Here is a 24,752-nt window from a genome sequence, read left to right as displayed (position 1 = left end):
GCACAGCAAACAGAACTAGAATTACAGTGGAAGCTTCCTAAAGGCAATGCATTATTATGTATTTCGGAAGGTAAGTCTGTGAACGAGTGAAAAAAAAACAGTTGCGAAAAGGATTCTTTTTTTAGCGGTGATAAGTTTGGACTAAGCTTTTAAAATTGAATATAATGCTTGACCAAACTATCTAATTTTATAAAATCTTTCCAATAATAGAAATATGATAAGATTATCACAAGAAAATAAATACAAATTAAATTAAGCTTCGTTTAGAACGAACTTTAAAACCGATTAAAAGTTATCTCCTCAAAGAGAAATTACTGTAAGTATTTGTACTATACAAATATATAAAAGAGAATCACGAAAGCCCCCACTTATCTCCGCAGCACTAATCTTCAAATGCCCCTAATTGCTTTAATGCCAAAATCTTTTGTGATAACAGCAAGTTTTATTTGCATATCCTTACAAAGGGCGAAACGTTTTGGGGGTTTTATTATTATAGTAGGTGTACGTTTGGTAAATTAAGATCCAGGTCATATTTATCTCAACCTTGACCATTGCCAGAAGGTTGCTTCTCTTCCGCCGCCTGTTTTGCTGGCTGCCCGCCTTTAGTACGTCCGGATCTGTGGCGCTTCTTTTGGTGACCGCCAGCTGACGATGGTTGTTGCTGTTGCTTTTGCCGGGGTTGACTGTTCGGATGAGTCTCATTGCCCTCCCAGAAGTCGGTGGCTGTGTTGGGTTTCTGCAGGCTGTTAGAAGAGTAAAAGATTTCAGCAATCTAGACTTGTATTACGACTCACCCCTCTATACTGTCCGGCAGTTCGTCCAGGCTCATGAGTATGTGCAGGGTGGGAATCTGGCGGTTGACAATGATCTCCTCGAGGCCATCCATCTGTGGCTTCCAGTGCTCCTCCACGCTTTATTAAAGTGTAATAATAATTGTCACGACACCATTACGATGTTTACAAGCTCCTCACCTTGTGTAGGCCATGCGGGTCACCTGGTAAAGGGGATGGCTGCGCTTTAGTACTTCGGCGCAGGATATGGTCTTGACCACCCCACCGCCCGATCCGCTCCACACCACGCACCTGTGCTCGTTTTTGTTGAGGGCTGCCTGCGCGAAATCAATCACATTGCTCACCTTGGTGCCGCCTTTAACCTGCAGATATGGAAATTCTTTAGCAAAGATAACCGGATGGAACGGTGGAACTTAGGTACATGCATCCACAGGAAATCATTTGGTGGCTTGGGCAGACAGTCCTCGAATGGCAAATCGCCTTTGCTCAACTCCTGTTCAACGTTCTGGGCCTTGCGATAGTGCATCATTTTGCAGAGTCTGCAAATAAGATTGTTGAAGAAGCTATTAGAAATACAATCTCTTGAAGCCCTTGGGCAATAACCTTGAATGCGAGGGGAACCTAGAAAAAAGTCCCTGCTGGACCACAATCTCAACTACCAAACCAACAGCCAACCAAACCACTCAACGTAAACTGTCCGGAGCAGTTATGTACCGGTCACGGTTCGTGCAAATTGAATAATTGCTTGGTTTATGGGCCAAGAGAGATCAAGGACAGACCAGGAAAAGACAAGCCGCAGAAAAAGCCAGCTCTATGGGCACAAATGAAGATAGTGAACACTCTGAAAAGAGGGAAATATCTGGAATTTTTAAAATTTTTTGGTTTTTTAGGAAAAATTTAAGGAACTTTAAAAATTTCCTAATTTTATGCTTCTTTTAATTATTCTAAAATCACATAAATAAACTAAGAAAAAGGTCTCTAAAGTGGCTTAACCTCTGAAATACCCATGCTTTAAGCATTTGTAAATAATACTTCAAAACTAATTTCAAGCTTGATTAAATTTAAAAATGTTTGCTTGTCCAACAAATCCATGTTCCCCTTTTCTAAGACACAACGTCTGACATGACCAATGCTGCCCTTGCCTTCACTAAATGCATTTTGAAGAGGAGTTCAAGTAAAAGTCAATAAAAAAACCATTCCTAGAGCAATTAAATGAACGCGGCTGCAGGCGCTTCCTCCCAGCAATTTTCCGTCAAATAAAATCCTGCTGGTGTCGGAGGCAAAGGAGGCCACCGAGGGATGATAACCACAGAAGCATGATGCCACTTGTTGAGGCTGAGACCGCCAGTTACAGGAGGCAGAGGAGGAGGCTACCAGGCTGCAGCTGAATTCGACAGCAACAACGAAAGTTTATTAATGAACTTTCCTTCAGCGAGAAAAAAAAGCGAAAAACGAGGAGAAATCGTTTTGCTCTCTGTGTGGGTGTGTGGGATGATGACGACAAGTACATGGAGCCACGTGTCCCAGACAATTCTATGGCCCAGTGCAGCTGGCAAAAAGAAAGGACACCGAGATGGAAAGGGAAAATGGGCCGGAATGTTCCGAAAGGAATGCGTTGAATTCCTTCTATTTCTGCTCCTCCTGCTCCTCGGATCTGTCCTGGCCGACCCATTGACAACGACCCATTGGCATCGTCATTATCATCTGACATCGCCGCCATTCCTATCAAGTACGCTCTGAACAATAATTCAATTTGGTGCGGAAGTTATTAATAAAACGCTTCGCACCCCGAGGACAAGTGTGATGCCGGGGCTGCTGTCCTGTCAGTGTGTTGTAATTTGTTGAGTGTTTATGACAACACGTACTTTGTATTACCCCACACCCGGGGTCGAATTGAGTTTTATTTTAATAGCAAATTAGATCTGCTCGGGCATTTAACAGTTGAAAATTCAATTCGCCATATCAAGTATACGTACGTATGCTCCTTGCTTCCCAATTCTTTTCCCTTTTGCATATCTTCACGCACAGAGACGAAGGACTCGCAACCCATCCCCTTTTCTGAGCTATGTATGAATGAAGCGTCGCAAAAATTCCATTATTCTCCCTCCCAATCGCACCAAGCACCCCCGTTTTCCCCAGGCAACTGAAGTATGCATTCATTAGACATGCCAGAGCCGAGGAGGAGGAGCCACAGCAGCCGCCAGCCGCAACCGAGCTTAGCTCTTCGGCAAACCGCAGAGCCAGGATCAGTTAGGTTTCGCAGGCCGCGACCAACGGTTCACCATCGCGTGTTCGGAGTACAAAAACGCCCAGAATAATTTTTCCAAGCTTCAAGTAAGTGCCCAGGCAGGTCTGCTTATTCGTGAACTTTTTGTGGTTTGTGTATTTTATAAAGTCATAAAACATGCCAAAGGAACCGCAGTTTAATTACAAACAAAATTAATTATGTTTATGCCAAGGAAAATTAAGGAACACCACAAATTTGGACTAACGCGCAGTCGAGCTAAAATAAATTAAAAATAGCACCAGTTTGAAACATCAAGTTCAATGTAAAGCGTAATCAGTGAGCCTAAAAAACCATAAACAAAACACAGCACGGCAAATAAGATTGTATAAATAGCAAAAGAATAAAACGTTAAAATTATACACTTTTCACTGACCAAATTCAACCATGGAAGTCTAATGTAATCAATTCAGTTAATTTTTGGAAAAATTAACAGAAAATAAAACAAGATTTTAAAGATTTAAATAAAAATCTAAAATTTGGAGTGTAATTAAGAAATACAATGAAACTTAAAAAATGTATATAAGTAAACCAAAAAAGAAATTGTGACAATATCCTGAGTGTTAAAGTAATCTGCGTTAATAAAATCAAGTGGTGTTTTTAAATAAAACAAAAAATATAAAAAATTAGCAATACATTTGAAACCAAATATAAGTATTCTGTTGTATTTTGTTTTATAACTTTTCAATTAATTTACCAATATAGGTATACTTCAATCAACTTCTTTTAACTGCCATCATTTTGTTTCCTCTTTAAATATCAATTTCTTTTTAAATGATTTTAAAATAACATTTTTAATTCTATGAATAATACCAAAATAATTAAATAAATAAAACAACGTTGTGCACAAATAAAGTAATCTAAAAAGAGTGACGTCAAATCATATTTAACGTCAAATTTAAGCGGAATTGTTTTTGTCAAATTTAACGAATCACAGGAATAAATTACTGGTAAAACGGAAGAAGTCGCGGGGTCTAAAATATATTATTATATTACCCAAGTGCGTGATAAACATTCAGTGACCGAATTTGTTAGTAAAAGTCCTTCCGTTGAAATTTTTAAGTTTGTAAGAGAAAACCCCGCAATCAGGAGTACAAAACCAGCTAAGTAACTATATAAAATAATGACGACTGAGTTCAGACAAAAAACGAAGGTTAAAAGAAGGCTTATAACGCACTTTTTGAGTGGAGTTTGTAGTGTTTACATCCGTTTTTTTGTTACATATCGGTTCATAATAGCACTCTGACATGATTTAGCTTTTGGATACATTTCACAAGACTACACAAACGATTTGCTTTTACAAGATTTTAAGTTATTATCATATCCAATTAGACAGCATTCAAGTAAGAGTTTTTATTTAAGGAAAGAGCAGAGAATTTGCAAGATTAATATTTATTGTTAATATATCAATGGAAATATGGTTGTTTTTATATATTATCTCAGTTTTGTCTGATTCATTGATTCATTTTTAAAAATTTTGCAATATTAAGACGTGCGGATAATCGAAAATATAAATAAACTCACAACACGAGCCAGTTAAAAGTGAGACACTGATCAAGCATGGACAGCACCGAATTCCGGAAACGTGGCATGGAAATGGTTGAGTACATCTGCAACTATCTGGAGACGCTGAACGACCGCCGGGTCACGCCCAGCGTAGAGCCGGGCTATCTGAGGCATCTGTTGCCATGTAAGCAGGACAATCACAATCCCAGAGTGTGCCTGACCCTTGGAACTCTCCCACAGCTGAAGCTCCACAAGAACCGGAGGACTGGGACCAGATCATGAGCGATGTGGAGGACAAAATCATGCCTGGCGTGACGCACTGGCAGCATCCACGTTTTCATGCGTATTTTCCGGCGGGAAACTCATTTCCCTCCATCTTGGGCGATATGCTAGGTGATGGAATAGGCTGCATTGGGTTCTCCTGGGCGGCCAGTCCTGCCTGTACCGAACTGGAGACCATCGTACTGGACTGGCTGGGTAAGGCCATCGGCCTACCGGACCATTTTCTGGCCCTTAAAGAAGGCAGTACCGGCGGTGGGGTCATTCAGGTAAAGGCAGAGAAAAATATTCGTAACTTATGTGCTGAGAAACACGAAATTCAGTGGACGGGGAAGAATAGGTAATTCATTTTCAGCAATTTCTTTTTCTCTGATACTTTCACAATAGACTTCTGCCTCGGAGTGCGTACTGGTCACGATGCTGGCAGCGAGGGCTCAGGCTCTAAAGAGGCTCAAGGCCCAGCACCCGTTCGTGGAGGAAGGCCACTTGCTGTCCAAACTGATGGCTTACTGCTCCAAAGAGGCGCACAGCTGCGTGGAGAAGGCTGCCATGATTTGCTTCGTGAAGCTGCGCATCCTGGAACCCGACGAGAATGCAAGCCTGCGCGGCCAGACGATCTACGAGGCCATGGAGGAGGACGAGCTGCAGGGCCTGGTGCCGTTCTTCGTCTCCACCACACTGGGCACCACTGGCTCCTGTGCCTTCGACAACCTGCCGGAGATTGGCAAGCAATTGCAACGCTTCCCTGGCGTCTGGCTGCACGTGGACGCCGCCTATGCGGGCAACAGCTTTATCTGCCCCGAGCTGAAGCCGCTCCTGAAGGTGACACCAGCCCAGCTTCCAAGCATCTCAAAGCCCCTCCTCCTCTGACCCGACCTCATCCACAGGGCATCGAATACGCCGACTCATTCAACACGAATCCCAACAAATGGCTGCTGACCAATTTTGACTGCTCAACACTGTGGGTGCGGGACCGCATCCGCCTGACATCAGCCCTGGTGGTGGATCCGCTGTACCTCAAGCACGGCTACTCGGATGCGGCCATCGACTATCGTCATTGGGGAGTTCCACTCAGCCGGCGATTTCGTTCGCTGAAGCTGTGGTATGTGTACTGTGTACTGTGGCCCGAAAGACCCTCGAAAGTCAAGTGTGAATGGCATGTTGACTATTGTCGAAAAGTGAATTGTTTTGGATTGGCCTGGAGTATGTGGCGAAGAGCATGTACTGTCATATTTGCTTGCGATTTAGTTGTAAAAACAAAACTTTTCCATGCTCCAGCCATCCGCGAAATGAGATGGGTCCACAGCAAAGACTTATGACATAAGCAAACAAGGAATTGATAATTGCTAATTGGCAACTCTACTCCATAGACTTTACAAAACAGAGACAGTTTTTGCGTTTCTTTCTGACCAAAAAGTATCTTTCTAGGTTCGTGCTGCGTAGTTATGGAATCTCCGGGCTGCAGCACTACATACGTCATCATATCAAGCTGGCCAAGCGGTTCGAGGAGCTGGTGCTCAAAGATAAGCGCTTCGAGATCTGTAACCAAGTCAAGGTAAGTGAGTTTGGCTCTACTTTCGTTTCTTTTCATTTCTCTTTTATTTTCCGATTTACAGACCCTACCAATTTGATTTTGTCCAGTAATTAATCATGCTTAGAGTTCAAAACTCTTTTGTATAAGCCACCGGACCCACCGCGAGTGTGGGATTTTCATTGATGCGATTTTGGGTGGGTGTGTGAGTGTGTGTTGTCCATTGTCCAACTCCAATTGGGAAATTGATTTGCGAGTGACGCAAATAACGCTGCCCAAACACTGTTTCGAGGGCAAGACGTGAACTTGTTCACACCCAGCCGGTCAGCAAATCAAACGTTCGCAACTACACGCCGAATTCCGTATTCAAAATTCACGAAAAAAATAAGTAGTCCCCCCCTTTCTGTGGTAATTGGCAAGTATTTTGGCATAATTGCCATAGAAAATCGTTTAGAGACAGGCACAAATGATTCATCGCGTCAGCCACTGACAGATGTTGCCAGCTATCGCCAGCGTGAGCGTGCTCAACCTAATTGAGTGATCGGTAGCGGATCTCTGGAAGATCACGTTTGAGCAGAGTCCGAAAAAATGCTGATTTTTATCAATTTTTTTGAAGCGTCTTTGAATGCCAAATAGACATAAATAAGGCAGTGATTTCAAAGGTATTTTAAGATGGAGGTAGACTTGACTACTGCTGTTTCTAACAGTACAGGTGTGTCGTTTCAGTCGCGCTTAATTATTTGTATATATAATTGTATAATGACTAGCACTTTTAGGGTTATAGGCTCTCCTAACTCCCACTTTTCAAGTCGAATGAGTGGCTTACATTGTTCAATTCTATTAAGGAGTTAAAGCTTTCTGCGGGATACAAGGACTAGAGTTAGTTATTGTTATTATTATTTCATTTAGCATTTTAATTCCCAGAAAATCACCCCAACTCAAAAAAAACCCTTTGTTCAATAACGTTAGCTGGGCCTGGTTTGCTTTCGTCTGAAAGGCAGCGACAAGCTCAACGAGAAACTCCTGAGCATCATCAACGAGTCCGGCAAGTTGCACATGGTGCCCGCCAGCGTAAACGATCGCTACATCATCCGTTTCTGTGCCGTTGCCCAGAACGCAACAGCCGAGGACATCGACTATGCCTGGGATATTATCGTGGACTTTGCCAACGAGCTGCTGGAGAAGGAGCAGCACGACGAGCTCTCTGAGATCATGAACCGCAAGAAGCAGGACACACTGGCCCAGAAGCGCTCCTTCTTCGTGCGAATGGTCAGCGATCCGAAGATTTACAATCCGGCCATCAACAAGGCCGGCACTCCGAAGCTGTCCATGGAGCTGCCCTCGCCGGTGGTGAGCCGCGGCAGTGCTCCCATTATCCGAACCCAGAGCTCGGTGGACCACAATTCATGGATTTCCTGGCCGCTAGCTTTCCTCTTCAATAGCAACAACGAGGAGAAGGGAAACAATGTCTCATTGCGGTGAGTTTATAAAAAACACTTTTGAATTATGTATTTTCATAAGTTGTATATATCAATTCATGAATTTCTGCTGACTTGGGACTTAAGATACATTTAATCCTTACACTTTGAAGCTTATTAACTTTCCCCACGACTTCAGTTTCCGACATTTGGACACCAACGTGCGGCCGTCATCGTCGCGACGTAATTCCGGAGCCGGCTCTTCACCCTCGCCGGAAAATGAGTTGGACTACGTGAATGTGCAGCAGCACCAGCAACAGCAGCAGGAGCAGCGATCGCCCCGGAGATCGCCTATGGTCGTGCGCAAGACATCCGCCACAAGGGAAAATCCCAACTAATTATATTCACACAACAGTCTATAGATACAGGCTTATGCATATATAGCACACAGTATTAGCACCTTCTTATCCGAGGTGCCTAGTTGAATTCTAGACCAATCTACAATGCAATGTATTACTTATCCTTTAAGATCTGTGACAGCAATATCGAACGAATAAAACTTTCTCGTTGTATGCAATGCAATGAATATTATTTCCAAATAAACTGATACTTGTTAAGGTCTAAATAGGTCAAGATATAGGTATGTATGACCTGTAAATTAAAGTGTATTTAGTATTTTGTTTAATCTATATTTCATGTATACGTATTATAGATTATCAAGACTTCTTTCATTTTTGTTTCCCTGAACATTTCATTGTCTCACTTTGTCATCCATAAAGATGTTAGGGGCTTTATATTTGTTATAGCATGTGGCCGCCAAATGAACACAACACCAACTAATTCATTTGGTTTTAGAATCAACAAAGTATAAACGGATTCATGGTAAACAGCCAAATCCTGTGATTTCTTTGATATTTCCTTTGGGGTAAACAAACGGGAACAAAAGCATGTATATCTTGGATGATGCCATGGATATGACGTCGGATTACTTGGTATCGTCATGGGGAAAGGAAATAGCCATAATTAATGTGCCAAATGGTTTATGATTCATCGATGAATTCCATAGATTTTGGGATACAAACGTGTGAGTTCGGCAGCTTCCAGTGGGTTCTCGGAAGGGTTTCTGGTCTCCTTCGAGTTTAGCTTCTTCCGGTAGGCATTTAGCAACTTATTCAGGTAGGCCTCCTTTTCGCTGGGTGAGTAATGATTGAGTCGTCCGTTTTTCATGTCCCAGTTCAGAAATGTGGGTGCCAAGCCTAGTTTAAGGTCAAGTGTTACTTCTTTAACATTGGTTTCTTGGGCCTCCGGTGGATTAGATTTTTGCATATTCATTTCTGATTTATCAATTGGATTAGGCAAAAAGCTGAGCGGCCCATTCGAATTCAAACTGACCGAAGCCGATGTCCCAGGATTATCATTTGTCGGAGCTAATGCTTTGGCAGATTGAAAACTAACCGAGGGCTGCCGCCCTGGGTTTGGCCTCGTCTTTTCAATCATTCGTTGCAATATAATATCGTATCTTTTCGATGACGGCTCATTGGGTTTCACCGCAGGCGCCACATTGGCATTCATCTGCTTTTCCGGCAACTGTTTTCCATCCCGATCATCTGGCTTGCTCTTGAACTTGCTACTCAAGGCCTGCAGCTGCTCCCACCCAAAGGCTTTCTTTGCTTTTGATACACCATTAATATTTCTTGTGCGTATTCCTTCATGAGCATGGTTATTCGCTTCCAGCCGCTGCATCAAAGCATCCAGACTAGGTTTGATTTTCGATGTATCCTGGTAGTCACTGGGCAAGAAGCCGCGACCTCTGAGATACACAACTGGCGCCTCCCAAGATCTAATCATATTCCTCACGATTCCGTTGTAATCGTAGGTCGGGTCAACAGCAATCTTTTCCCTCTCCTTCGCCTTAGCATTGACCAAAATGGCATCCAAGGAACTGAGAACCAAGATAAACCTGGAGAAGGATTTTTGGCATTAGGGGAAGATGTCTTGTTGCAGGTCGGGAACTTTTACCAGAACAATATAAACATGGCTGTTTGTAAATTTGTATAAAATATACACCAAAATACCTTGATTTATATTATGTGACAGGCCTACGTAGATTTGAAGGTATGGATTTCTAAAAAGTAGGACCGACAGTGAGATACCCAATACCCAAAGCATTGGGAAAAAATTTAAGGAACTTGAACGTGGCTAATTCACTTGGTTAATTATGCTCGAATTTGTCAAAAAACTTAAAAACAGAAATAAAAACAAATGTTGCCAAGGACATGTTAAGAAACAATATTGTATAATAACTTCAATTTTACTTATCTCAACATATTTTTCACAAAGAACTGCAAATTTAAGCAATCGAAAATGATTGTTTTGATATAAAAAACGACTACAATTCCCGACATTACTTGGCTTGGGTTAAGGTTATCCAAGATAATCCAGTTAAAACCGGTTCGTATTGAATTCAGGCTATTTATAAAAGATTTTTTTCTGCGTACGACTCATAAATAAGTGTAAGTGTATTTTATAAGAATCAAAGTCATTAACAAATGTGATAACATTAAATGAGATTCGCAGAAGTTTCACTAAAAATAACTTACCCTAAAAAAGCTAAATCCCTTCCTTTACGCTATATCATGAAATTCAAAACCGGCTGGTTCACAAGCTAAATAAACCTAATATTATGCCACTGGCGCCAATAAAAAGAATCAGTTAACGACATCTTTGACACCTTCCGCGAAATACATCAATCAACTGCCGCCATTATTAAATCTGAATTCAAATGGCGGAGACAAAGTCATTTAGCATGCTAAGCCGAATGCCAGAATGAATGAAATGCCAAACGTATGATTTGGCCAAAACGAAATAGAGACGAAACCGCATAAATAAACAAAAATAAATGTAGAAGGGATCACGAAATCTTCATATGCAATATCCGCCAGCTGTTGTCAAGCGCGTGTCTTGCCATAATTATTGCAAATTTTGAGAGAAGACCCACCACAGTCAAAGCACTTAAAGTGACTTTAATGGGCTAAAGTCAAAGAAAGATTTATATGACAAAAGAATTCTTATGATTTGTAAAGGGAAAATGCATATTACCTTAAATTTTTATCCGAAAATTACTGTCCCAGGAGCAGGGACATTTCATTTGATCCTTTTTCGTATGTTTAGATAAAAAACCAAATTGGGGCATAGCGAAGTTCGACTGTAGGAGTTTTATTTTGGTGTTTGGCAGTGCCAACTTCCATAACTCAACAGAAACATTCCCAATCGCACGTACGACACCCAGAGCCGCAGAGGAAACTGATGAACCAGCAGAGACAGCGTAGAAGGCGGATGGATTCGGTGGATTCGATGGATGATGGCAACGGCCCTCGAGCACTTTTGAAGTGTGACCGCGTAAACTGAATACGAATTTATATTTAGACGCACGACGTCACCTGCGGTGGCTGGCACTGTGAATGAAAGTTTAGGCGAAGCTCGGCCACTAAAGAGGAGCAGAAAAACACGTCAAGTCATGGTGTAGAGGCGTTCTCAGGCCCGCAATCTCCGATCTCTATCTCTGTCTTACGCCGCGGACTCTGCTCCGCCTGAGAGTCTCTTCAAGGCGGCGCGTGCGCCGAGTGACTCAGCGAGGTTCGCCAAACCTTGCTCCAGGCCCCAGGCACAGTAGTCAGAGTGGGTTAATTAAACGAAAGAGATTTAATTAGAAAAATTATTCGAATTATTCCAAATTTAAGTAATTAATTTAAATATAATTAAAGGTTTTATGTGCTTATTTTGGTACCTTTTCAGGGTATACTAAATTAAGTCCGAAGTTTGCAATGCCCCTAAAAAGTATGAAGTATATTCTGGATCAACATCACATCTATTTAGACCGGTCTTTCGTTTTTAAAGGTTTTTTGATCCTGTAATTTAGCACTGAAAGTCAGGGATAACACCTTTAAAGGAATATTTTTGGCTAAGCAGTGTAACTAGAATTTTGAGTAACCAGAGAAAAACAAAAGAAAAATCTCAAGGTCGATGCTAACCATCGCCAGATCATTATAGGGCACAGTTAGATAAGTGCAGTAATTAGCAAGACGTCAAGTTACGGGGGAGCCTCTGGCTAACAGAACCATTCATTCATACGTGCTCGGCCACCACCCATTCCCACACACACACCCATTAGCAGCCCCCACGCCCACTCAAAATAAATGGGTGAAAATTCATTTGCCAGAGATTATTTCCTATTTGTTATTTTTGTTTTCATGTTTCACCCAGCAGGAGATTCCGTAAAACAATGGGCGTTTTTCGCAAAGCTACGTCACAAGCCAGAGCTGTTGCCAGGTATTCGTCATCCGTGCATCCCGATCGCTGTTAACGGATTCGGTCAATATTTGGACAATTGCTTGCCAGTTTTTTGTTAGAGTACTTTAAGTGGTTCCCCCATTGATGGCCTCAGCGGCTGGAAAGTTTTGGTTCTTCTTTGAGAGATTAGGGGGAAACAAGTTTGTTCTCTTTACACACGATCTTTGCTCGAGCCGGACTTATCAAGTGTCCAACGTTTTCTATTAGCCCCAAAAAATTCCCCGAAAAGCCAAACGCAAAAAAAAATTTAATTCAGGTTCGGCAAGCCAAAAAGTTTGGGAAACACGCTCAAAACCAATTTAAATGTCATAACAATTAACGATGGCATCGCAGGGAAGACTTCATCAGTAAAGATTTTACACAAATTAGACCTAACACTCGACACTAGAAGCTATTATTATTGATAATTCCCAAATCACATCTGAAATGGAATTTTTCTCACCTTATAATTAAAACCCTTTCTAAGTAGGGACTTTTTCACACTGGGCCCGTGCCGAGCTAGCCGAGAGGAGTGGGCATAATGATCGAAGCGGGTTTCCCAGCCGATCTCGATGGAGGCGAAGTTCGAGTCTCCGGGTAGTAATTTGAGCGTGATCACGAGACGGGCAACGTCAATACCCAAAACACCCAGCAGGTGCTGCGAGAGCCACCGGAGAGGGCCTCGCGCCAAGAGAGAGTTCGCGAGTGCTCGCCGATCGGACTTTTTCCATATAAAAACGAATGCCAAGGGTAGTGGACAAGTCATTCGCGTCAAGGAAACTGAAGCTGCAGCAAGCGAGCGGTACGCGTTAACGGATTAAAACAGTGATCGAAATATAATCGTTGGTTTGCGCTGTGTGTTAGACCCCCCACCATATCGTGTATACTATATAAAACGAAAAGGAACAAGCGTTTGAGATAAACAACAAGACAAGCGAGAAGTGTTAATAACAAAAAATGAATGTTGAAGAGTTTCGCAAATACGGCAAGGAAGTGATCGATTATATATGCCAATATGGCACCAACATCGAAGAGCGTGATGTGGCGCCCACCTTGGATCCGGGTTACCTAAAGAAATTACTACCAGGTGAGAGAAATAGAAAGAAACATCTATCAAAAATATAGGGAAAATGTATTTAACAGAGAAGAAATGGAAACTCCTAGCTTATTATTACATGCTTTTTCAAAGTTAAATAAAAATATTATCAAGTTAATTAGTAAGTTTTAAATTAGCACGCAAATGTGGCTTTGATATTTTTAGCTTAGCTGAACTGATAGTGTCCAAAGTGCCCTTCTTCCACTCAAAACTTTAGACTTTTGTAGACTTTATTTCAACCCAGAAGAAGAATGTTTAATTATAGCACTAGTGATAAATTGTATATGCTAATTGTTAACTATGCCCAAACAAATTAGCAATGAATATCTGAAAATATTTCTGTTCGCACAAAACATGTACAAATGAATGTATTTATGTACACATATTCAAAGAAAGCCAGGCCAAGTGAAGGCAACAAGCAAATCAAAGCCTCTCAGAAAAGTTGTTAAATCATGTTGACTAATTGTTTTGCTCACCGCTCGAAGAGTCATGTGAATAATGTGCGAATATAAACTATTCGAAAATCCCCAAGCCCACGGTTTCGAGTGCCGCAATGAGGCGGCGTGGGCGGGGGCCTGGCATAATTGGGGCGCACTCGGTGGCCGTCTCCGCAGATCCAAGATCGGTGAAGTTGGCAGGCTGAGGAGAGCAACGTTTTGCTGGTGAATTTCTGGCGAATTCCTCGGCACACAGTAGGCTAAGTTAAATATTTACACCCCGAATGGACGGACGGACGGACGCCGCAGTCCCGAGAGTTCAACTAAACAAATCAATTAATTATGCATACGCAAACACACACCTTGCGTATAGACTTACTTGTTGATCTTTCTACTCACTGCCAAAAACAACAGACTAGCCATAAATACTGCCCAAATTTATGGGTGATAAAAGAAATATTTAAGGCGCACCCACTAATCGGCTGCTGGCCTGTTTATCTTTCAGCGGACGCTCCCCAGTCGCCGGAGTCGTTCAAGGACGTGCTCGAGGATTTCGAGCAGAAGATCATGCCGGGCGTGGTGCACTGGAACCACCCCAAATTCTTTGCCTACTTCCCGTCGGGCAACTCCTTTCCCTCCGTACTTGGCGATATGCTGAGCAGCGCCATTGGTTCCATAGGCTTTAGCTGGGCTAGCTGTCCTGCGGCCGCGGAGTTGGAGACGATCGTGATGAACTGGTATGCCAAAGCCCTCGGCCTGCCCAAGGCATTTGTGTCTGATGCGCCTGGCAGCACTGGCGGCGGCGCCCTTCAAGGATCTGCCTCCGAATGCGTTTTAGTCTCCCTGATTACTGCACGCGCCCGAGCCATCAGCGAGCTGAAGGGTCAGACCAGTGTCCACGACAGTGTCTTTCTGCCCAGCCTAATTGCCTACGCCAGCCGCGAGGCACACTCCTCCGTGGAGAAGGCCACCAAAATGGCGCTGGTCAAGCTGCGCATCATAGACGCCGATGAGCACGGGCGCATGCGCGTGGACCTGCTGCGTCAAGCCATTCAAAACGATGTGAACGCCGGCCTAACGCCCTTCTTCGTGGTGGCCACAGTGGGCACCACCGGCGGTTGTGCCTTTGACGACATCACGGAGATTGGCAAAGTGTGCCGCCAGGTGTCCAGCATATGGCTGCATGTGGACGGCGCCTATGCGGGCAACTCGTTCATCCTCCCGGAGATGAGGGTCTTTTCGGCTGGCCTGGAGTACGCAGACTCATTCAACACTAACCCCAACAAGCTGCTGCTGACAAACTTCGACGCCTCTGCATTGTGGGTGCGGGATGTGATGACCCTTAAGAGTGCACTCAACGTCAATCCGCTGTACCTTAGACACGAGCACTTGAACGGCGTGGACTACCGCCACTACGGCATTCCACTGAGCCGCCGCTTCCGGGCCCTGAAGCTGTGGTTCGTGTTCCGGACGTACGGCATTAAAGGCCTGCAGGAATATATCCGCAACCACATGGCGCTGGCCAAGAAATTCGAGATGCTGGTACGCAAGGATGAGCGTTTCGAGGTCCGAAACGATGTCCACCTGGGCCTGGTCTGCTTCAGAATGCGGTAAGTCAGGAAGTCAAAAACTCGATGACTTCTAATTTAAAGTTTTAAGAGCATTCAAATAATTACTTTACGCTTTCCTTCACAGAACTGGCGACGAGCCCAATCACATGCTATTGGCCCAGATCAACCACTCGGGCAAGATGCACATGACTCCGGCCAAGTTTAATGGACGCTACGTTATCCGCTTCTGCGTCACCTATGAGCACGCCACGGAAAAGGACATCCTAGATGCCTGGAGCCAAATAAAATGCTTCGCGGAGGAGATACTGCGAGACCACCAGCTGGAGTCAAGTTCCGTACCCACAACGCCCGAGGGCACAGAGCGGACAAGCTCGGAGCCCATGGCTCCTGTGGCCGGCAAACCACCAATTAAGAAGAAGCTAACCAGGACCAAGTCCCTGCGATTCTCCTTTACGCGCAGCATCTCGCGGGAGCAGTATCAGAGCCAGAGCGAGCACCTCATGGACGGATGTACACCAATTTTAGTGGTGGATCCCAAGACCCTGCAGGAGAACTTCCAGCAGGCGGCAGATGAGAACGATAGGAACACCAACAATGGAAGCAACGGCGCCATCAGTAGCCCCAACAAAAATGGATGCACGAAATTGAAAAACATCTCCGACGTGGACACAGATGAGGGGAGTAACTGAGCGCCAAGTCGAAAGGGACGGATTTCGCGGATTTACCTCTAGCTAGTATTAATTTTGAGCTGAAATGAGGCCTGTACCTAATGTCTACCGACTAACAAACATTGCTCAAGTTGAATTTAAGTACATCTATTTATGCATTTAGGGTCTAAGTTTTTGCTGAACTTCATCTAATTTAATCAAAGCCTCATTCATTGCTAATACTTTGTAGCTAAGATAGATCCTACTATCATGAACAAAAGCACTTATTTATAAACATTTTTTGGCATTTGTTATGCAAGTTTTCTGTAAAACAAAACAACGAAACAAAATTATAAGTTTTTTAATGGGGGGGGGGGGTGCGACCGACTTTCTTGCTCCTTTACATAAGTAAATTATTAAATAGCTTTCTATATAATGAAAATTATACACATAATAATAATACAACTGGTATATTTACATGGTAAACCGAATTGAAAATCGTTTGTACCTTGTACCAAAATCTCTGTGCTATAATTTAAAAGACAGACGCACAAGGTCCAATAGCCTTGAGCCCGCATCTTCCCAACGTCTTTATAAATATTTGCATATTTCATAGTTCAAACAAAAACACCTCTTAACGAGGTGAGATAAAAGTAACGATTCCGCCTCTAACTTATTTGGAAAAGGCAGGCAAATTGTAGTTTATTGTATATCCCTTTTAAACGGAGAGTCTAATTAGAATGATTTAAGTATAGTAGACGCGTATTGAGATCTAGAAATTGGGTGGCAAATGCACAGGCCCCCAACAACTTGGCTTGCGCACTCTTGGTATTCTTCGTCACTACGTAGATCGCCACCAACAAAAATGTATGGCGAAAAACAGAGCAGACAGTCCACAGTGAAATGGCAAGGGCCAATTATTGTTAACTATTTAAAAAAAGGTAGTTTTTTAAACCACACAAATGCTATGTTTTCTCGTTGTATAGTATTACTTAGTGAATAATATTCACGTGTTTTTGTCTCTTAAAAATAAACACACGACAATGTGCTTTTATGTAAATTATCGCAGTCAATTGAGACTTGAACTTTGCGGACTTGTCAATAGGATAATAAAATCGGACTTACCTTTTACACAAGCAAATAGCCAGGAACAAACAAAAGTGTAATAATTTAACCAAAACAAACACGCTTCACATATGGTTTTATCGATTCTACCGGTTTCTGTTACTATCGATAGCCGCCTACTCGATCTATCGGTATTCATCGCTTAAAACGTAAACAAAAATTTGCCGGCGCTATTTATTATTGTTAAAAGTTAAGAGAAAAGTTGAAATGCCGAACTGGAATCAAATACAGTCGCAGCTTCGCAGCTCCAACAACCCCGTCGTGTTCTTCGACATAGCAGTGGGCACAACGGTAAGCAGCCACAGCCTCGGGCACTCACATGCACGGTTTAACCTCTTTTGGGTTGCAGGAGATAGGCCGGATGATATTCGAACTGTTTGCGGACACGGTGCCGCGCACCGCAGAAAACTTTCGGCAATTTTGCACAGGAGAGTACCGGCCGGATGGCGTGCCAATTGGCTACAAAGGCGCCAGCTTCCATCGGGTGATCAAGGATTTTATGATACAGGGCGGTGACTTTGTGCAGGGCGACGGCACCGGCGTGACTAGTATTTACGGCAACACATTCGGGGACGAGAACTTCACCCTGAAGCACGACTCGCCCGGACTGCTGTCCATGGCGAACAGTGGCAAGGAGACAAACGGCTGCCAATTCTTTATCACGTGCGCCAAGTGCAACTTCCTGGACGGAAAGCACGTAGTCTTCGGCCGTGTCCTGGACGGCCTGCTGATCATGCGAAAGATCGAAAACGTGCCCACGGGACCCAACAACAAGCCCAAGCTGCCGGTGACGATTTCGCAGTGCGGGCAAATGTAGCGTGGAAATTGTAGCATAAAGTTTTGTAATAAAGATTCTAAGATGTGTTTTTTGGAACGAAGCGAGTACATTAGAATTGGGTTGGCCTAAAATTAACCTAGTTGTAGTACGGGTATCCGCCAGCCGCCGCCTTCTCCTGTCGCAGAGTTCGACAGTCCTCAATCATGAAACTAAAAGGAGAACAAAACATGATTAAAAAATTCTGGAAGTACCCTCTTATAGTACCCACTCGTAGTAGAGAGATGCCAGCGGAACTGTGGCCAAGTGCCACAGAGCGTGTGCATCAAAGATCCAAAGTATTGGCGGGAAGTCCAGCAGCTCGAGACCCATAGCCATCGCCATTAGAACATAGAAGCGCAGGATTCTCTTGAAGTAGGGCCTGCGTTTGCGCACGAAATGGCACCACACAAACCAGCCAGCGGCCGAGATTACGCCCGTGGCAATATTTACCATCATATTAAACGAGTAGCTGAACTTTCCCACGCTCAGGTAAGCAAAGTAGTTAATATAGTAGGACAGAAAGGCCAGGGAGATCACTCCGCGCAGAAACAGCGAGTAGCGGTGCAGCATTCGCATCACCATGACGTACAAGGAGCACAGGATAATGGAGTAGGCAAAGGCGTAGTCCAGCAGCTCGGTCAGGGGGAAATCTCTCGTATGGAAGATGGCTGACCACACCCAACCATTAAGGCTTGTCTGTGAGCCAAGACACTCACATTAGAATGTTAAATATTAAAGGTGCCATTCAACCAGACATACCACTCCAAATATATGGGTTAGCATATAGCAAGGACTGTCCGGACGCACTTCCCGTCGGAATTTGCGCAGCATGCGCAGGTGCACGGCAAAGTTAAGCGCCGAGAACAGCACAGAGGCTGGTTCCTGCATGCCCATCAAGCGCAGGAAAGGCCACTTGCCGTAGAACTGCGGAATGGGCCATCCCCGTTCAAAGAAGGCGAACACTGTCCTCCACATACAGCCATATTGGCACTCGTCGGCGCAGCTCCATTGGAAGAGTCGGTCGAAGACTGACTGCTTGTAGAACTTCACTGCCTGCTCCTGGATCTCGAGTCCATCTATAATTCAAGCACGGCATTCTTATCAGGTGGATAACAAGTGATAGCAGTTACATGCTTACCTGCCGAGCAGTTCGTTCGCTCGCAGTTCTGCCGGCAGTTGTGAAAAAACTGTGTGCGGTCGCCGTTGGAGGCATGACACACTGTTATCAACGCTGCTCCAAGGAGCAGAAGTATTGCACTTAATTCACGACTAGACATGTTAAAAACTAATTACATTTTAGGTGCTCTGACTTCGCATCTACCTGTAATATTTTGTAAACATTGCTTGATTCAGTGCTACTTCGATTACTTCATTCGATAGCACTATCGATATCGAGAGCTACCCACTTGCTAGCCACTCGACGTGTCTTATAATATTTCGCTGTTTTTCAGTTTGGCAATGCGTTCAAAATTAAATTTGATGTGAACAACTTTTTTTTTAAATTACAAGTTCATTTTAAAAATAATCAAAACTTAATTAATCAAGCATCTTAGGTTTTTTTTTCAGTGTCAGTAGAACATCGAACATCGATGGTATATCGATATTTCTTCTTCTTGCCAAAACAATTGCCAGTTCCTGCTGTTTTGCTGTTTTTCTTCAGAAGTTGTGACAAAAATTAGGCAAAAACTCGGTCAAATATGGTTAGGGAACGGCTGCAACAAATGGAGCATCCTCGGGACACCGCATAGATCTGGCATCGAGCAGCTGGTGGCTCTGCAGGTGCCATTTTCCACTGGTGCACTGGTGCACCGCACTGCTATCAACTATAGTCAGCATGCATCTGCCAAATCAAAGCGATCCTATATTTAGAGCATGACTCACCTTCACTGAGCAAGGAGATCAACAGTGCAAGATTATTAAAAGGAAACCTGCGATCGATTCCGAGCCCACCGGATGTCCAAGTATCCGAGCACCCAGAGAGATGCCTTCCCGCCAGAACTGCCAGCAGTAGCCCGGAATAGCCGGGAGCCACGCAAGCCGCAGCACGGTATCAAGGTGAGAGTTACATATCTTCCAGAGAGCCCTTTCAGTCAACCAATCTTGTATCTTAGCAACGCGAGCCTTTGGTCTTTTTCATCATGCGTCTGAACCTGAAAGCCGTGCTGCTCATCCTCATTGTGGCCGTGGTGGTAATAACCCTGGGCGTGTACATGCGATGTGCCGCCTTCTCCTTCTCACCGGACTTTGTGCGCACGCTGGACCGGCCGTCAGCCAGGCAGGCCTCTGGCAGTGGCGATGCCACCGTTCTGCAGGACATCGAGTGCTCCATTAACCAGGAGTACAGCGTGCACTGCAAGCGAGACGAGAACGCAAACGAGGTGTACTTGCCCTTCTCCTTCCTGCGAAACTACTTTGAGGTAAGCGGAGCCGTCTCCACCAGCGGCAGCGAGGTGGCCAAGTTCAACTGGATGCACAGCACGGCCAAGGTGAACCTGCCCAGGGGCAAGTACGACGCGCGCGGCGTATTCATGTACTTCGAGAACTACAACGTAGAAGTACGCGACCGGGTGAAGTGTATCAGCGCTGCCGAGGGCGTGCCGGTTAGCACGCAGTGGGAGAAGCGAGGCTACTTCTACCCCACGCAGATAGCCCAGTTCGCACTGTCGCACTATAGCAAGAACCTTACGGAGCCAGCGCCGCGGATCCGGGTCCTCGAGGACGCCGATGCCAACCAGATGGACTGGAGCACCCCCAAAACGAGCAACATGACACGCATCTGGCACCACAAGTTCAACACCAGCGTGGTCCAGTTCGAGACCGCGCCCGGCTTTGAGGGCGCCATTAGCATCGCCCTCAACCAGACCCTGGACTTGCTGCTTAGTGTGGACTTGCTGTTGGTGACCAATAGCAGCAGCCTCATGGTCACCGTCCAAAACCGCGACACGCGGCATTGTTACAACCTCCACTACATACCCGCCGATCTGCTGCTCAGCGTGCAGGACTCTAACATATACTATGGCCTTGGCGGGTCGGCGCTAAACAAATGGCGGCACATCACACGGGACCTGCACATCGACGTCCAGAAGGGCATCGTCCTGGGGGACAAGCGGTCGCCACTAAAAATACGACGCTCAGACCTGGAGGTCCTTTCTATCGGTTTCCTAGGCCTGGGTTTCTACGACAACATAACGCTTTCTACCAGCGACCATCTCGCGCACTTTTACGATGCAGCAGAGTGGTTCGTCCATAACCAGGATCCCAAGACGGGTGGCTGGACCAATCCCGTGCGTCGCAGCCTCAACGGATTCGCCGAGCTGCGTCCGGGATGGATCTCGGCAATGGGACAGGGCCACGCCATATCTGTGCTGGCCAGAGCCTACTGGCATTCAGGCGGAGATGAGCGCTACCTACGTGCGGCGGCGGCAGGCCTTCAACCATACAGGGTATTTTCACGGGACGGCGGCGTTCTGGCACAGTTCATGGACAAATTTTACTGGTGCGTAGAACCTTGAAATTATAAGTTTAGAGACAGGAATTAAAGCGAAATATTTCATTTGATTAATCGAAACTTTTTTGTTTCTCAAATAGGTACGAGGAGTACCCCACAACGCCACCCTCTTACGTGCTCAACGGATTTATTTACTCACTGCTCGGCCTGTACGATCTCAACAGCACCGCGCCCGTTAAGATCGCACGAGAAGCTGGCAAACTGTTTGCCCAGGGCATGTACTCCCTGAAGAAGATGCTGCTGTTGTACGACACGGGCTCCGGGACCAGCTACGACCTTCGTCACCTAAGCCTGGGCGTGGCCCCAAACCTGGCCCGCTGGGACTATCATGCAACGCACGTTAACCAGCTCCTTTTGCTGGCCACCATCGACAGCGATCCGCTGATTGCGCAAACAGCAGAACGCTGGAAGGGCTATATGTTTGGCAGACGGGCCAAGCACAACTGAGAACTAAGGAAACTGGCGGCATACCGTCGTCGAAAAAGTGATATTTTGTAAGGCTTTTTGTAAGACATTGTGTATGCTTGACCATTCTAAATGGTTGCATTGGGGTGTCACTTAATTTTCCGGCCCGGAATTGATTCCGTGGTTTTATTTTATTATTTCCGAACCTCGTACTTGCTAGCTTGTCTGGCTAGGCGTCTAGGGTTAAGCTATTGTACCTTTATCTTCAATTGCCTATTATTCAGCTGTTGGCCACTTGTCTTTAGCATTTGTTAGTCCCCAATTTATAGGCTAATTGTTTTGGCGAAAATATGTAGTTGCACCCGCGCTCACTGGACAATATTGAGAAATTAACAAGAAGTAACTTACATTTAACACTAAACACCTATTGTTGTTTTTACAGCGCAAAACTAAGTAGCGTTCGCTATACTCCACAAAGACCTTATAATAACCATGCCCTTACAATTGAATTGCCATATGCAAGCAGTTTTTCTGAGCCATCACGAAAAGTTCGTGTGCACGGCGTTACTATCTTCGCATTATAAGGTCTTTGTCACAACCCTGTATAAAGTACTGTAGCGAGCTTAGAATAATAGTTGGAGTTTGAGCCCAAGTAGCGTCTGTTATATGCATATGTATACACCCTCCCCAGTAGAGATAGTCGTAACGTTCCCACTCAAACTAACTGCCCCAAGAGCCCCAAAAAATACTTACATAGGTAAAGATAACGATGCACGATAATAACAATTTCTATTTACGGTAAGCATGTAATGTAATGTAATGTACTGTAGCGCGTAGGCAACCTGCGGAGGGTACTCTCCTGTATTTCTCTCAACTTAAACGATGCCATTCCAAACTTAACTTTAGTTTACCATCTGTCAATTAAGAGTACTAATATATCATTTGAGTTTGAATGTAATCTACGAATCCGTTATCTCTGTTGCTTCTACTGACCCAAAACGAGACTGTTCACGAATATTAATTTTTAGTATTGTGTTAAAAGAATCGACATATTAAAGTACTTAATTTTATGTTCTTTGTACACGTCGTGTATTACAAATTTTCGTCTATTCATTTGCTACAGGGGGGTCAGGATCGCTGGGAAGTCAGCACGTGCGAGCGGATGGAGGGCGGGCCGCTCCGTCTACGCACCTCCTGGATGAAGGCGTTTTCCATTTGATCGCAGATCAAGTCGAAGAAGATGTTTGCAACGTTGCTATGCAGAAGCGATTTGAATTCAAACGAGACCTTAAAATCCAACACACAGGAGTTGGGTATGTCCTTGAGGCCCGGCCTAAAGCGCCACTCGTTCAACAGGTAGTTAAACAGACGTCCGTCATGGCACTCGGACTTGACCAGACTGGGTGGGACCAGGGTGACGCGCGACGTGTATGCCTCGTTAAGCGGGGGGAAGCCCACTATCAGGTCCGCCCGGAAGTCTCTTCCACCGCTCTCCTGGCTGTGCACATGCGAACGCTTTACGTACGGAACAAATCTGTGGTAGTTGCTGACGTCGGAGACGACGCTATACATGTCCAGCATGGAGTACCTTGTGGGATGATTTCATCAGATGTAAACTAGACCAGCTTTAGTGCACAATATACTTACCCAACGAGCTCCTTCTTGGTGTACGAGCGGTTCTTGGTGCGAAAATCATTGAACGTTATGTAGGACCTGTGGATGCTGTTAGAGAAGCTGCGCTGCTGCTGCGGTTGCTGCTCCTGCTGTCGGCGTCCACAGCCACTGCAATAGTTGTAGAAGCACCTTCTGAATAACACGGTGAATTTTGCTGCCGCAATGGTGCCCCAGGTTTGCCATTGGCCTCAAATTATGTAATTTATATTTACCTGCTGACCTTGTTTCAATAAAGGGTCTTAGCAGTCGGAGTCTGACGTCCAGGGCTTTCAGTGTGCTCCCGCCCTTTAGCATTTTGGGCAAGGCTGGGCGAGATTTGATGCAAAATGGGTGAGTAATCGAAAATAAAAACAATAATGTGATAGGGGGTGGTCCGATAAAATATACTAAAACTGATTTTAAAAAATACCACACATATCATACCGCAGCAATCGTCACATTTGTACATGCCGACATTTGTATACCCTTTCAAGGGGTCTTCTTGTAAAGACCTAATCCTATATACCTATATTGTACGTAAATATATGATAAGCATCAAAACCAGAGTCCTTCTAGCGTGTCTTCCTGTTTGATTCTAAATTAGCTTTTAAATAAACTGTAAAAATTGTCTTCTCTCCAATACTTTCACTAACCTTTGTTAAAGATAATTTTAGATCACAAAGACAGCACTTTAAGTTCTTTCCCACAATAATTTATTTCCTACATAATAACACACAGAGAGCGTTCCTCCTCTTGCGGCGCTGCCAGGCCGGATAGCTCCTTCTGCTTCATCTCCAGAAACGTATTCTCGTTCCGTTTCTCCATCCAATCGGGCAGCGGTGCGGCCCAGTCCCCAGGCGGCTGTTTCCGCTTCTGCCAGGTGTCGTTAGCGAAGTGAGCGCGCAGGCGGTTTAATCGACGCTCCTCCTCGCTTTTTATCACCGCCGCGCCGGCAGCCACATCGTTGCCATTGGACTGCTGGTAGCGCTCGCAGTTCCGGTAGTCTGTCAGCCACTGGGAGCAGTCGGTGTCCTGACCAAATATGAAGTACTGATGGAAGCGGGCCTTAAAACTCGTGCAGTCGTCGTATTCATCTTTGTACAGGTGACAAGGCCGTATCTGGAATAGGAATCCGTCATTTTCCGGTACATTGCTGGAGTTCAATACTTACTGCCCACGCATCATCCAGTGTGTTCTTTGTACTATTCGATTTTATGTCAGTATTTTCGGGTTCCTTTGCCATTGTTAGTCAATTATATAAAAATATTCAGTTCAACCGGCCACTGAAACATCTGATATTGTTTGCTATCGATCAAAATATCAATAGCAAACAGCTGATTATGTTTATTATCGTT

General features: G+C 44.6%; 9 protein-coding genes across 12 annotated transcripts; 4 read left to right on the top strand and 5 right to left on the bottom strand.

Moving 5' to 3' along the window:
* Positions 1–422: 422 nt before the first annotated feature.
* On the bottom strand, positions 423–17,104 carry Rpp25 (ribonuclease P protein subunit Rpp25). The gene is made up of 5 exons (XM_017169127.2): positions 17,015–17,104; positions 1,213–1,330; positions 972–1,153; positions 795–911; positions 423–743 (listed from the first exon to the last, which is right to left on the bottom strand). The coding sequence occupies exons 2-5, from the start codon at positions 1,318–1,320 to the stop codon at positions 539–541; spliced, it is 612 nt and encodes a 203-aa protein (XP_017024616.1). The 5' UTR covers positions 1,321–1,330; positions 17,015–17,104; the 3' UTR covers positions 423–538.
* Tdc2 (Tyrosine decarboxylase 2) lies at positions 2,544–8,370 on the top strand. 2 transcript variants are annotated; one of them, XM_070284064.1, is made up of 9 exons: positions 2,544–2,763; positions 2,820–3,125; positions 4,566–4,765; positions 4,822–5,129; positions 5,248–5,682; positions 5,748–5,962; positions 6,289–6,415; positions 7,361–7,869; positions 8,009–8,370. In XM_070284064.1, exons 3-9 carry the CDS (start codon positions 4,636–4,638, stop codon positions 8,205–8,207), a joined length of 1,923 nt encoding a protein of 640 aa, XP_070140165.1. In that variant the 5' UTR covers positions 2,544–2,763; positions 2,820–3,125; positions 4,566–4,635; the 3' UTR covers positions 8,208–8,370. The 2 variants fall into 2 exon arrangements, with proteins under 2 accessions (XP_070140165.1, XP_017024613.1); XM_017169124.3 differs by having other exon boundaries at positions 2,544–2,767.
* On the bottom strand, positions 8,370–9,942 carry LOC108076343 (uncharacterized). The gene is made up of 2 exons (XM_017169129.3): positions 9,829–9,942; positions 8,370–9,769 (listed from the first exon to the last, which is right to left on the bottom strand). Exons 1-2 carry the CDS (start codon positions 9,843–9,845, stop codon positions 8,857–8,859), a joined length of 930 nt encoding a protein of 309 aa, XP_017024618.1. The 5' UTR covers positions 9,846–9,942; the 3' UTR covers positions 8,370–8,856.
* On the top strand, positions 12,917–16,233 carry Tdc1 (Tyrosine decarboxylase 1). 2 transcript variants are annotated; one of them, XM_017169125.2, is made up of 3 exons: positions 12,917–13,225; positions 14,177–15,281; positions 15,367–16,233. In XM_017169125.2, the coding sequence occupies exons 1-3, from the start codon at positions 13,096–13,098 to the stop codon at positions 15,929–15,931; spliced, it is 1,800 nt and encodes a 599-aa protein (XP_017024614.1). In that variant the 5' UTR covers positions 12,917–13,095; the 3' UTR covers positions 15,932–16,233. The 2 variants fall into 2 exon arrangements, with proteins under 2 accessions (XP_017024614.1, XP_070140589.1); XM_070284488.1 differs by lacking the exon at positions 12,917–13,225 and having other exon boundaries at positions 13,943–15,281.
* On the top strand, positions 17,017–17,888 carry LOC108076341 (peptidyl-prolyl cis-trans isomerase H). The gene is made up of 2 exons (XM_017169128.3): positions 17,017–17,305; positions 17,364–17,888. Exons 1-2 carry the CDS (start codon positions 17,222–17,224, stop codon positions 17,829–17,831), a joined length of 552 nt encoding a protein of 183 aa, XP_017024617.1. The 5' UTR covers positions 17,017–17,221; the 3' UTR covers positions 17,832–17,888.
* On the bottom strand, positions 17,840–19,194 carry PGAP3 (Per1-like protein PGAP3). Its single transcript, XM_017169126.3, has 4 exons — positions 18,970–19,194; positions 18,591–18,907; positions 18,061–18,527; positions 17,840–18,001 (listed from the first exon to the last, which is right to left on the bottom strand). Exons 1-4 carry the CDS (start codon positions 19,106–19,108, stop codon positions 17,929–17,931), a joined length of 996 nt encoding a protein of 331 aa, XP_017024615.1. The 5' UTR covers positions 19,109–19,194; the 3' UTR covers positions 17,840–17,928.
* A 204-nt stretch (positions 19,195–19,398) lies between these two features.
* Hsepi (D-glucuronyl C5-epimerase) lies at positions 19,399–22,814 on the top strand. Its single transcript, XM_017169290.3, has 3 exons — positions 19,399–19,886; positions 19,943–21,327; positions 21,420–22,814. The coding sequence occupies exons 1-3, from the start codon at positions 19,785–19,787 to the stop codon at positions 21,784–21,786; spliced, it is 1,854 nt and encodes a 617-aa protein (XP_017024779.1). The 5' UTR covers positions 19,399–19,784; the 3' UTR covers positions 21,787–22,814.
* Positions 22,752–23,778, bottom strand: LOC108076436 (coenzyme Q-binding protein COQ10, mitochondrial). Of its 2 annotated transcripts, none has more exons than XM_017169291.3 (3): positions 23,639–23,778; positions 23,392–23,526; positions 22,752–23,332 (listed from the first exon to the last, which is right to left on the bottom strand). In XM_017169291.3, the coding sequence occupies exons 1-3, from the start codon at positions 23,710–23,712 to the stop codon at positions 22,873–22,875; spliced, it is 669 nt and encodes a 222-aa protein (XP_017024780.1). In that variant the 5' UTR covers positions 23,713–23,778; the 3' UTR covers positions 22,752–22,872. The 2 variants fall into 2 exon arrangements, with proteins under 2 accessions (XP_017024780.1, XP_070140813.1); XM_070284712.1 differs by having other exon boundaries at positions 23,392–23,550; positions 23,639–23,727.
* Positions 23,779–24,087: 309 nt separating this feature from the next.
* Positions 24,088–24,702, bottom strand: LOC108076478 (synaptic plasticity regulator PANTS). Its single transcript, XM_017169367.3, has 2 exons — positions 24,569–24,702; positions 24,088–24,516 (listed from the first exon to the last, which is right to left on the bottom strand). Exons 1-2 carry the CDS (start codon positions 24,638–24,640, stop codon positions 24,118–24,120), a joined length of 471 nt encoding a protein of 156 aa, XP_017024856.1. The 5' UTR covers positions 24,641–24,702; the 3' UTR covers positions 24,088–24,117.
* Between the last annotated feature and the right edge of the window lie 50 nt (positions 24,703–24,752).

This window comes from Drosophila kikkawai, chromosome 2R (assembly GCF_030179895.1).
Source record: "Drosophila kikkawai strain 14028-0561.14 chromosome 2R, DkikHiC1v2, whole genome shotgun sequence".
Classification (NCBI taxonomy): domain Eukaryota; kingdom Metazoa; phylum Arthropoda; class Insecta; order Diptera; family Drosophilidae; genus Drosophila; species Drosophila kikkawai.
This window is presented reverse-complemented; position numbering and strand designations above follow the sequence as displayed.

Excerpts from the sequence above, each read along its gene's own strand:
- Rpp25 (XM_017169127.2), bottom strand. The coding sequence starts at position 1,320 with ATGATGCACTATCGCAAGGCCCAGAACGTTGAACAGGAGTTGAGCAAA. Across the intron at positions 1,154-1,212 it reads ATGATTTCCTGTGGATGCAT|GTTAAAGGCGGCACCAAGGT; the intron begins GTACCTAAGTTC and ends CCATATCTGCAG. Across the intron at positions 744-794 it reads CTGCCGGACAGTATAGAGGG|CCTGCAGAAACCCAACACAG; the intron begins GTGAGTCGTAAT and ends CTCTTCTAACAG.
- Tdc2 (XM_070284064.1), top strand. The coding sequence starts at position 4,636 with ATGGACAGCACCGAATTCCGGAAACGTGGCATGGAAATGGTTGAGTAC. Across the intron at positions 5,130-5,247 it reads CCGGCGGTGGGGTCATTCAG|ACTTCTGCCTCGGAGTGCGT; the intron begins GTAAAGGCAGAG and ends CTTTCACAATAG. Across the intron at positions 5,963-6,288 it reads TTTCGTTCGCTGAAGCTGTG|GTTCGTGCTGCGTAGTTATG; the intron begins GTATGTGTACTG and ends GTATCTTTCTAG.
- Tdc1 (XM_070284488.1), top strand. The coding sequence starts at position 14,014 with ATGCATACGCAAACACACACCTTGCGTATAGACTTACTTGTTGATCTT. Across the intron at positions 15,282-15,366 it reads CTGGTCTGCTTCAGAATGCG|AACTGGCGACGAGCCCAATC; the intron begins GTAAGTCAGGAA and ends TTTCCTTCACAG.
- LOC108076341 (XM_017169128.3), top strand. The coding sequence starts at position 17,222 with ATGCCGAACTGGAATCAAATACAGTCGCAGCTTCGCAGCTCCAACAAC. Across the intron at positions 17,306-17,363 it reads ACATAGCAGTGGGCACAACG|GAGATAGGCCGGATGATATT; the intron begins GTAAGCAGCCAC and ends TTTGGGTTGCAG.
- PGAP3 (XM_017169126.3), bottom strand. The coding sequence starts at position 19,108 with ATGTCTAGTCGTGAATTAAGTGCAATACTTCTGCTCCTTGGAGCAGCG. Across the intron at positions 18,908-18,969 it reads GCGAACGAACTGCTCGGCAG|ATGGACTCGAGATCCAGGAG; the intron begins GTAAGCATGTAA and ends CTTGAATTATAG. Across the intron at positions 18,528-18,590 it reads TAACCCATATATTTGGAGTG|ACAAGCCTTAATGGTTGGGT; the intron begins GTATGTCTGGTT and ends CTTGGCTCACAG.
- Hsepi (XM_017169290.3), top strand. The coding sequence starts at position 19,785 with ATGTCCAAGTATCCGAGCACCCAGAGAGATGCCTTCCCGCCAGAACTG. Across the intron at positions 19,887-19,942 it reads AGCCGCAGCACGGTATCAAG|CAACGCGAGCCTTTGGTCTT; the intron begins GTGAGAGTTACA and ends CTTGTATCTTAG. Across the intron at positions 21,328-21,419 it reads TTCATGGACAAATTTTACTG|GTACGAGGAGTACCCCACAA; the intron begins GTGCGTAGAACC and ends TTTCTCAAATAG.
- LOC108076436 (XM_070284712.1), bottom strand. The coding sequence starts at position 23,712 with ATGCTAAAGGGCGGGAGCACACTGAAAGCCCTGGACGTCAGACTCCGA. Across the intron at positions 23,551-23,638 it reads AGACCCTTTATTGAAACAAG|AAGGTGCTTCTACAACTATT; the intron begins GTCAGCAGGTAA and ends CGTGTTATTCAG. Across the intron at positions 23,333-23,391 it reads ACCAAGAAGGAGCTCGTTGG|GTACTCCATGCTGGACATGT; the intron begins GTAAGTATATTG and ends TCATCCCACAAG.
- LOC108076478 (XM_017169367.3), bottom strand. The coding sequence starts at position 24,640 with ATGGCAAAGGAACCCGAAAATACTGACATAAAATCGAATAGTACAAAG. Across the intron at positions 24,517-24,568 it reads CACTGGATGATGCGTGGGCA|ATACGGCCTTGTCACCTGTA; the intron begins GTAAGTATTGAA and ends TTCCTATTCCAG.